The following is an 11061-nucleotide window of genomic DNA, read 5'->3' as shown; positions in this document are numbered from 1 at the left end:
GGGGCAGCCCTATGTATTTGCTAAACTTGGCAGTCCTATACCTGTGGCTACTCCCGTTGGTGGAAGGAGGCGAGGCAGCAGGGGTGCTCCACGGAGCTGCTTTCTACTCCTTCCTCTCAGAACCTTGCTCCAAGAGGGATTTCTTTTTGTTTTGTTTTCGTGTTTTGAGATAGAGTCTCATGTAGCCAAGGCTAGCCTTGAACTCATAATCCTCTTGCCTTAGCCTCCCGAGATTACAAGTGTGACCACCATGCCCAGTCGGAAAATTAGATTTAGATGTCTTTCCTGATCTTGCGCCAGTCTTTGGTAGGGGAACAAGCCATAGCTCCCATCAGTGCCAAGGGACAGAGAACAGGGGTCAATAGGCAGGCGCCAGGCCATCTACTCTGGCGCCAGCACAGTCCTGGATGATGGCATGACTGTGCTGTCCAGCAGGCTATGGTCATCCCAGACCCCACATTTCCTACATGAATCAAGAGCTCTAGGATGGTATCTTGGCATGCTGTGGGTGCTGCCAGGGCCCGAGTTTCTCCACCCTGAGAGGCCACATCAGCTATACTATCCTGCTAGCTGAAGTCCCTGTAGCCTACTGCCTGAAGTCCCTGCAGCCTACTGCCTGGATAGGAGGACCTATCCTCCCCATGCAGTGAGCCTTGGACAGCAGGAGACTGGGTGGTACACAACGAACTCAGCCAGGGGGATGGCTCAGCCACTAAGGGTGCTTGCCACCACACCTGATGACCTGAGTTTAATCCAAGCACATGATGGAAGGAGAGAACCTACTCCTGCAAGTTGTCTTCCGACCTCCACACACACGCCATAGCATGCACTCTTACACATACACATACACACGTGTGTATGCACAAATAAATGTAATAAAAAGTTTTAATACACCAAAATACAAAACTTATCAGAGACCACTTTACAGCTTTAGTTCAGTGGCAGAAGGTGCATTCACTGTCTCATTCCAGAACTCTGGAAACTACCTACCTAATAAGCAGTCCTGCCCCATCACACCAGCTAAATAATTAAGATAAAAAAAAAAAAAAAATGGGAGAAATAATCCACAAAGGAAAGGAGAAGGACATTTTACAAAGACAAGGGTAATAAAAATCAAGCAGCTGCCGGGTGAAGGGTGATACTGACGTACTTACCAGTCACTAAGTCCAGAAAGAACAGAATTTTCAGACACTAATTAATAAAAAGAATCATGTTAAAGCTTGAACCCCCCAGAAGAATAACAGAAGCCTCATGATAAATGAGGAGAAAGACAAAAATGATGACAGTTACTAATAAGATCTGACATCAGTTAAATGCTTACCACACTGTAAGCTCCATTCAACTCTGCATGACCTGAAGCTAGCCCAAATCTAGGAAGTGCATACATACAGAAGAGTGGTATGGAGAGGTCAGGGAACTTTTAAGTCACACAGCTAATACAAGCAGGGCCAAGAGTCAAGCAATCTGACTACAAAGTTCATGCTTCAACTGCATACAAACCATACTGAAGATGGGCCTATGGTCACTTTAAATTCCAGAGAAACTCCCACTGAAACATTTCTGAAAGCATTAACTGAATTAGCAGCTAGGAACATTTAAAAAAGAAAGGAAAAAAAAAATCCACCCCGTTCATTCAGAAGCACAAAGTGAGAACTAAGAGAGCTCCAGGCGTATTAGAGAAGACTCAAGCTCCAAATTAGTTAAGTGGCTTCCTCTACAACTAAGCGGGAATGAAAAGCTGCGTAAAATTAAGCCAGACAAACCTGAGTAGCTTTGTTTCTCAGCCTTTTGCAGAAAGCCCTCACATCAAATCCTGATAGCTTTTCTGTAGAAGTAGAAAAAAAAAAAAAAAAAAATCAGAGAAACTTGGGCATATTATTTTCAAATCCCCAACAAACTCTTTAAATGTATGAAATTTCTTGCTAAGTTACTATAAAATGAATAAAGAAAATAAAGCAAGCAACAAACCAGGAAGGAACAACAGAAACAAAGAACTTTAACTGTCAAGCTTTGAAAATGGGTAATATTCACACCTCCCCAAATATAATGTGTGACAAGTGAGACTCTGAATTTCCACACAATGCGTGACTATGTCATTCTTTCAGAAGGTCATGCTTGCTTAAAAAGTATGTGCTATATCAAAGCAAATTACCTTCGCTGACCTTCTTGGTTTTCCCCACTGGCTGTCCAAGGTCCACATTATTCTGTAAATTAACCTTCATTTGCTCAGCTGTTTTGGAAATTCTACCCAAAGTATCTTCACTAGTCCTTGGTGACTGTTCTTTGGTTAGAAACAGTTTATTTAGCAACTTAGTTACTCCTTTACTTTTAGCAAAAGCTGTAGGCAGTTTTTCCTTAAAGACTTCAAGATAAGGTGGTCCTAGAAAGCCAATAATATCAGAAGGAAAGGGGAAATCTTTGAAGTAAGGCATGGGTTGAATCCTAGACACCTCTTGAAGCAATCCAAACAATGGCTCATACAAAGAAATCAACCTTCTTAAAACTTCTTTATAGAGAACCCTAGAAAGAAAAAGAAGCTCAAGAATTAGCTTTCATTGAATTTTCCTAATTTGCAGACACGTAATAAACTGAAAATAAACAGTTATCAAGCTCTGCTGCTACAGATTTTTCTTTTTTTTTTTTTTTAAGCAAAGAGCTATGGTGTATATTTGCAAACTGCCAGACCCAAAACACAAAATCCAAGTACAAAATGTTGCTCAAAAACAAAGAACTTGCTGGGTGTGGTGGCGTATACCTTTGATCCCAGCACTTGGGAGGCAGAGGCAGGTGGATCTCTGTGAGTTTGAGGCCAGCCTGGTCTACATAGTGAGTTCTTGCTACATAGCTGAAAGCCTGTCTCAAAATCAAAACAAAAAGAAAAACCATGAAGTTCTGGGAGACATGCATCAAGGATGTGCACATAAAAATCCTATGGATGGTTTTATATACATGAGGAGATTCTATATATACTTCAATTTCTAACAGTTTCTTATGTGTTCTTTAAGCCTAAATCATTGCTGTAATCAGCAAAATGTGTATCACTTCTCATATGAGGAAAGAATAGCAAAAGTTAAACTTTTTAAAATAGTATGATTACCAAGCCCAGCTTGGTAGTAGACACCTACAACGCTAAGCACTTATGAGGCTGAGGTCAGAGGATCATGAATTGAGTCAGCCTGGGCTACGTAGTAACATCCTGTCTGGGGAAAAAAATTTTTTTAAATAAAGTAATTCAATTAAATTTAGTAATTCAAATGCTATTATTTCTGATTAAGAATAAGCAGAGCTGGGTGAGGTGGCACAATCCTTTAATCCCAGCATGGAAGAGGCAGAGGCAGGCGGATCTGTGAGATCAAGGCCAGCCTGGTCTACATAGGGAGTCTAGGGCTGCAGAGAGACCCTGCCTCAAAAAAATAGAATAAAATAAAATTAAATAAGAAAGAAAAGAAGATGATTCAATTCAAGTATTACATGAGATAATCTCTGGGTTAGACATCAAAGCAATCAAAAGGTAGAAGGAATTTTCTGGGCTTGTTTTTGTCATTTTCTTTTGTCAGTTTTGCTACATTCAAATCAGAACTAATGACCCACCTGTGTCTAGTTATCCATAAAATCATATAATCATATATATACACATACAAGACATTATCTTTTTAGTTGCAGATATTACTAGTGTTATTTGCATTGACCAAGAAAGCCTCAAAAGCAGCTGTGTATCAGGCAGAAAAGTCTGACACACAATAAAAGGGAACTTATATTTGTAATTGCTATTGAAATTAGAAACCAAGTATCAGAAAGAATCAAGGCATGGCCCAGGAACAGCATCACTTTAAACAGTCCACTGCAGTATAACTACTGCCTCACCAGCGTTGGGTGATCTTGTGGCTTAACACATGATCCTTTGACATAACCATCAGCACTTAGCTTACCAATTACAAATAAACTGACTCCTGCCGGGCGTGGTGGCGCATGCCTGTAGTCCCAGCACTTGGGAGGCAGAGGCAGGCGGATCTCTGTGAGTTCAAGGCCAGCCTGGTCTACATAGTGAGTTCCAGGACAGCTGGGGCTACAGGGAGACCCTGCTTCAAACAAACAAACAAACAAACCAGCTGCAATGAGAAAAAAAAAATGAAAAAAATGAAAAAAAACAAATAAACTGACTCCTGCCCCTTTGGATTCCATGTGAAACATGACATGAAACTGGGAAAGCTAGTAAGAAACCTGGGTGAGAAAGACGAAAAACAAGTGAAGGATGTCCAAGTGTGAACACACCATAGTCTGCTCACCAGTCCAACCATCACAAGGTTTAAAATGATGAACTCTTGCAATCCTAAGTGTTTCACAGTCAAGCTGAAGAATCAGGTTAAGGTGGAAAAATAAAACCAAAGGAATTTGAGCTTTGTAAGTTAGAATTATGAAAGAAGAAACTAAGTGAAAGAATACCCTTGAAAATCTTAAAAGCCTTAAACTTGTCACTGCAGTAACATTAACTAAAAATATAGCAATCTATATTCCACTAGAGCTCCAATTATTAAACTTCGCTTCTGGAAGCAAGACTTCCTAACAGCCAAAGCGCTGAGAATACTACATGCTGGGCAGAGACAGGGAGTCCCTGGCACAGCCATATCCAGCAGCTACTGGGAGAGGAGGCAAGTAGCAAAGCTTTAGGAATTCCCACTGGTGACAACACCTGCGAGCCCTGGCTTTCAAGCAGAAATACTGTTAAATATACCAAAACAACTTCCATTCAAGAGAAGGTATTCCAGTTGAGAAGGATACAGAAATGTCTTGCAGCAACAGTCCAGCAAGCGGAGTAACAACTTGCAGGCTCCCAAAACCTTCATCAGCACCAACTCCACCACTGGCTGGCTGGGGATGACACAGGTTTTGGTGGTTTCAGGATGAGTTTCACTTGACAAAATAGAAAAGAACGAACATTACTTTCATTTTTAAACACAGCATTTCTATAGCCTTGCTTTAAGCCCAATTTGAGGTAGTTGTGCTTACTAGCAACCTACTGTGAGCCAATGTCCCAGCAGACCCTCCCATAGGCCAGACTGAGATTTATCACCCTGAACAGGCATCCCTTATTACAACAAAATTTGTACATCTTTGGTATTATTGGTTATATGCCAACCCAAAGGGAGCTCACAACTAGACATCAAGTTCCCAGCCCATGCCACAAAGCAAAGGACCACCTACTTGGAAGAAAACAACTCTGATAGGTCTTCAATTGAGCCTTCCAAATTCATGTTTTTCAAACGTTTTAAACATTGTTCTACCTAAAGGAGGAAGAGCAGCTTGAATCAGCATGTGTGCAATACAGACAGTGTCACAGATATGACCAAGAAGACAGACACCAAACTTTCAAAGTATGGAAACAGGCTGTGAAATACCTTTTATTTTAAGGGCCAGAAGTTCAAATCTCAAAACAATTACTTCTGGTTACAAACATAGGATTTATCCAGCCCAACAAATTTCTCAAATTAAAAAAAATTACTATATTCCAGATGAGCTCAGTACTATAGAAGGGTCCAAAATGAGTACAAGTCATGAGTACAAGATTATAATTTTGCTGAGGGAACATGATTTTACAACAGTGAACCTAATAGAACATGATAGTAAGCTATTAACTACTATGTTTCAACAGTCTGTGAGTACCAGAAATGAAAAAAGTAACTTCATCACAGAACAAATCTATGCTGAGTATGTACTACATGCAAGGCATGCTGGGAGATAACGGTACATGATGCATCCCAATTTCTACTAATAAAAGTAGATAACATACAAAGTACCTAACTAAGTGCTAAAAGAGATGAGTTTTATTTAAAAACTACAATCTCAGAGCTGAAGAGATGGCTCAGTGGTTGAGAGCACTGACTACTCTTGCAAAGGACCCAGGTTCGATTCCCAGCATCCACATGGCGGCTATGAACCATCCTTAACTCCAGTTCCAGGGGAATCCAAAGCCCTCTTCTGACCTCTGCGGCACTGCATGACACGGGTGCACTCACATGCATGCAGGCAATACACTCATACACATAAAAAAATAATAATATTTTTTTTAATTTAAAAAAATAAAAAAACCTACAATCTCTATTTCTTTGTTTTTCTCTGAAGTACTTGTCAGCAACTGGCACAGCAGTAGCTAACCTGCTAATTGCCTTTCTTCACAAACTACACTGTAACTTCCCTGTGGACAATAATATTTTATCCATTTTGTTCACCACTATAATCCAGTTTCTCTAACAGGGCTGAGTAGATAGTCAATATTATTTATTTAAAAACAAAGAAAAAAAGGCCAGCGCCAACCAGTGTACAAAATGCTGTAAGAATTCTGCTCCATCAGGAAATACCCAGAGAGGGCCACTAGTTATGGATGCTACCTTAACATCACAGTTCAATCCTTAAATTCCCTAGGGCCAGCTCCTATCTTTTTCAATTTTTAAGTCTGAATACCATCTTTACAATAGGTATTGACAATGCAAGATTGAACGCACTTGTAAATACAATGAGTGAAACATGGTTTAAAAGGCAGGAGAGAAGGAAAGGAAAACCATTTGTGAATTTCAGCAAGGGAGATAGTTAAGAAGTTGTTTTTATACTAGAAGACAAGTAAAAACTACGCTGGAGAAGAAAATCTGGGGGAAGACCCTAATCCTAGATCTTCATGGAAGAGGGATCTTCATCCCTTGGGCCTTAAAGTTCTGGGAATTACCAGAAAGCCTGAGTCTCTACAGTTAGACCATGTCTGTCTTTTTCATTCCTGTATTCCCAGCATCAAGCACAGTACGAGGCACAGAAAACTCTGTGAAAAATAAATACTTCCAAGGTGGCTCTGTCACATAGTGGGCTTCAAACTGACCTTCTAAGAAGTACTTGCAGATTTAAGGTGAATGGCACATAAGGACCCCAGCTCAAGAGGCTCTCTGCCATGTTATAGTCCTAGAGCTCAAAGTCACAATTTTCTTCTTAATCCCCCAAAATTCTATGAAAGCATTTTATACCACAACTTACTATAAACTCCAACAGACTGCTGATCAGATGACCCCTCAAAAAGTAAACCACAATAATAAATTAAAACATTCCTTTTTATGATTTTAGGATTTAAATTACTTTATCTCTGAACCAGGCAAAGGCACAGTTACATTGGCTGCACATAGTGAAAATTCTTACTGCCCCACTAGAAATACCTGGGAAAGAGTATAAACATACTTCTTGAATATAAGTTACTTTTCTAAATGATTTCAAGAAAATAAAAGAGAAAAAAAGCCCACATGTAACTGTGTCTTATAGATTTCTAAATCAATAATTCAAACTTCCCATAAATAACAAAATAGTAAGTGGCAGTGTGCTCCTCATCTTCATCAGTAACAGGCTAGGAATGGACCCAAAGTTTTCTCCTCACCTGTTTCAGGGCCAAATGGGGCTTGTGGCGCCCCATTCTATTGTGATTGCTGTAGAGAACTGCACACAGCACATCTACTTCTGCATCTAAGATCTGGCTTTTCAGTGACTTTGTGACAAGATGGCACTCTTTCATTACAGCTGCAATGAGAAAGTCTAAAGCAGAGACATCTAAAATAAGACAGTATACATTTCTACAGGGAGCACATTATACAAACAGCGAAACATATGCCTTAATTGCTTTAATAAAATAAAAAAACATATTAGCCTCAATTCTATAAACCAAATAAAGATTCTAAGTATATAAGAAGTTGCAGTGTCAGGTAATACGAGGTCATCTGCTAAACGTGAACATGTGTGTGTGGGGGGGGTGTTGCTTGTATTTTGGGGAACAGAGTCTCCCTATGGCCCGAGCTGGCCTCAATCTTAATAGATCCGCCTGCCTCTGCCAACAGAGTGCTGGAATTAAAGGCGTGGGTGACCTCACCCAGCTATGTATATGTATCTTTACATCACCTTTTTCTCATGATTTAAGCAGTCTTTCCTAATGACTAGAGTCATCATTTGGTACACACTTACCCACCCTCCATATTCCAAAGCTGGGCATATGCTGTATATGTTTCTAAATCCCTCATTTTACTATGTAGGTAAGCAAGACAAAAGGGATAAATTCATGACTTCCAAAAGAACTGTATTTGGATGCTACTTTTGGATAAGAATATATAATACACTCAGCTCTCTATCCCTGAATTCCACATTCACGGATTCAACTCAAATTGAAAATATTACCAAAAAAATCCATCTGTGATATATTTCAATGGCAGTTACATTGTACAAGGTATCGCAAGCAACCTAGAGATGGTTTTAAAGTATAAAGATGTGTTTAGGTTATAATGAACAGGTAGATAATTATATGCCATGTTATATAGGAGGCTTGGGCATTTGAACATTTTTTTATATAAAGGGGGGTCCTGGACCCAATCCCTCATGGATACCAATGGACAACTACACTTAAGAAAGAGAAACGGCTGGGCGTGGTGGCGCACACCTTTAATCCCAGCACTTGGGAGGCAGAGGCAGGTGGATCTTTGAGTTCTAGGCCTGGTCTACATAAGTGAGTTCCAGGACAGCTGGAGCTATAAGAAGATCCTGTCTCAAAAAAACGAAAAAAAAAAAAAAAAAAAGGAGGAACAACGGTGACCACTGGGAGTTGTATTGTTGTATTATTTAAGATGTTTTCTAATTGAAAAACTTTGAAGTAGATGATGTAATGTGCTGCCTATGGCTCTAAATGTAACACCAACATTCAAAGTGTAAGAATTTTCTTATTATCCCAACTATCTGAAGACAAAATTCAAATTCCTGCCTTGGGTGATGAGGGGGCATAAATTTCCCATTCCACTAAGAACTGTTTAAATTTCTTAAGAGAAAGGAAAAAGGAAGATCTGTGAAGTGCATAGGAAGGATAGACAGGAAGAGGAATGTGATGAGTCGATGGCTGTATTTAACAAATACTAAATGAATTTAATATTAATGACAACTACTAATATTTGACTGTCATACCAAGACATATGACAAATGCTTTATATTAACCCTTTCATTCCCCAATACAGTCCTAAGAAGCTGTACTATTTTACTTCTTTGAAAGTAAGCTAAAATCTCAGTTTTTAAAATAACAAAATGCCTTGGCTGGCTGTGATGGGGCCTTAAGCAGTCTTTAAAAAACATGTTAAATATCAGGTAACCAAGAACTACAGTTCTATCTTGGTAGCCATGTCCCCTGATGGTCAGACTATCCCTTGTGGTTAAATCTCCTCAAGGCTGTAATAAGTTATTTTCACTGTATTAAAAAATACATCTTCAGGGCATTTCCCCACACATGTGCACGTATTGCAGAAAGGTCTTCATCCTCAAAAGACCTCCACTTCATTATAATCTTTTTTTCAATGTTTTATTACATTTATTGGGGGGATGGGCACAGCATGCGTGGGGGAGGCCAAAGAACATATGGGTAGAGAGTTGGTTCTTTTTCCACCACATGGACCCTGGTCTCAGGTCCTCAGGGTTTGGGGGCAGGTACCCTTATCCGCTGAGCCTTCTGATTGGGCCCTACATTATGGTTTTGATCCCGCCTACCCAATACGCTTTTCTAGAGGACCAAGGGAAGAAATATCCTGAGAGATAAGTCCATGATTTGGAAGTTTAGTCACCTGATTCATGAATATGCCACCCACATCATATTCACAAAAACATTTAACACAAACACAAACGCTAGAGAGTTGCTATCCCCATTCCTTTGGAGCTTCCCACTCCAATCTCTTTGGAGTGCCTGTTTTACTAAAACTGTCTCTGGACTGATTTTTCTTTTTTTCCTGAAGAACCGAGAGACCCAAGTTACGTCCTACATTTGTAAATCACCAGCTCACAGAGTTCTCGGTTCTAGATCACATCAAGCGCTCCCTCGCCCGGTAAAGGAACAAGCTCCATTTTACAGAGTTCCAAATGGTGATAGTCCGAGTCCTGGGGGCAGAATTAGCTGAGGGGTGGTCCTCAGAGCCAGCACAGGACCCCAGGAACCGTTTTAGGGACACTAGCAGCGACTGCCAGGCCGGAGCTGGACCTTGCTTCCATCCTCCTGCCAGGTCCCGCACGTGTACAGTGGCTTCGCAAACCCTGAGCCCTGGGTCCCGAAAGTCCGAACGGTCACACTGCCCAGCCGAGACCTTCCTCCCGGTGCGACCCCCTCCCCTTCCCGGCGTCCTCCGGGCTCAGGAAGTCCCGCCCTGCCCCACGTGCGGCGCCCGGTACGGAGGCTCCTGGAGAGATGCTGGGCCTCCTCGCCCGCCTCACTCACTCAGGGCGGCGTCGGGGTCCCGCACTGTCAGCGTGCTGCGGCACCCCGCCTGGGGGATCCTCACGCGGTTCCACGGCTCGTCGCCCCGCCGCACCGGCGTGGCCATCTTGCAGGAAGGGAGAGGGCCTGGGAAGCTGCTCCGGGAGAGACCACGAGAGCAGGGCGGGGAAGGGGCGGGGTTCCGGGGCGGGGCAATGCCGTGTTTGAACTGGGTACCTGTGTTTTTAAGGTCCTTCAGAGTTTTCTGAGCCACTTACAAGTTTGAAACTTTGAGGCCAGATATTTTACGGATAAGGAGTACTAGTGAGGTCCAACTCTCAACTCTGCTTCAGATACGATGAGCAAAGAAAATTGAGATAGGATTATGATAGGTGTGGAGTTTCTAAGGGAGGAAGGATTTATTTTGAATAGTCAAGGAAGACCCCATACCTTGATCATAACAGAAATCCAAAGGTTTTCTGACGACGCGTTACCACCATCAGTAGCTCAGAAAAACTATTCCAAACTCTGCTGAGTCTTAGCACGTTGATAGTTGTTTATTCCTAGTCATTGATGCCCTCTTGATTATGTAAAGATTCCCACCACAATATGGAGAGGAGCAGTTGGTGGGCTTTAGAGACTGCCAAGTTTCTTGATGCCAGCTCTTTGGATTGCTATAGTCTAGCTCTCTCATCTCAGGACGGTTAATTCCTCCATACCTCAATATCCTAGTGGTTAAAGATGTTAATAGTAATATCTTTTTTATTTTTGTCGTATGCGCATGAGTGTTTTGCCTGCATGGATGTAAGTGCACCACATAT

At 41.3% G+C, this 11061-nt stretch overlaps 1 protein-coding gene across 3 annotated transcripts in view; it reads right to left on the bottom strand.

Moving 5' to 3' along the window:
• Positions 1–10420, bottom strand: part of Nepro (nucleolus and neural progenitor protein) — a 19102-nt gene extending 8682 nt beyond the window's left edge. Inside the window, exons 1-7 of one of the 3 annotated variants that reach the window (XM_008846997.3) lie at positions 10262–10420; positions 7409–7563; positions 5203–5282; positions 4780–4911; positions 4273–4350; positions 2153–2520; positions 1764–1825 (exon numbers count right to left, since the gene is read on the bottom strand). In XM_008846997.3, the coding sequence (XP_008845219.1) occupies positions 1764–1825; positions 2153–2520; positions 4273–4350; positions 4780–4911; positions 5203–5282; positions 7409–7563; positions 10262–10367 (981 nt within the window). In that variant the 5' untranslated portion in view covers positions 10368–10420. Of the gene's footprint in view, positions 1–1763; positions 1826–2152; positions 2521–4272; positions 4351–4779; positions 4912–5202; positions 5283–7408; positions 7564–9833; positions 10218–10261 lie in introns of those variants that run through there. The other 2 variants (XM_029570343.1, XM_029570344.1) reach the window with 2 other exon arrangements.
• Between the last annotated feature and the right edge of the window lie 641 nt (positions 10421–11061).

The sequence above is a fragment of the Nannospalax galili genome, unplaced genomic scaffold (assembly GCF_000622305.1).
Source record: "Nannospalax galili isolate Female #2095 unplaced genomic scaffold, S.galili_v1.0 scaffold743, whole genome shotgun sequence".
NCBI classification, from domain to species: Eukaryota; Metazoa; Chordata; class Mammalia; order Rodentia; family Spalacidae; genus Nannospalax; species Nannospalax galili.
This window is presented reverse-complemented; position numbering and strand designations above follow the sequence as displayed.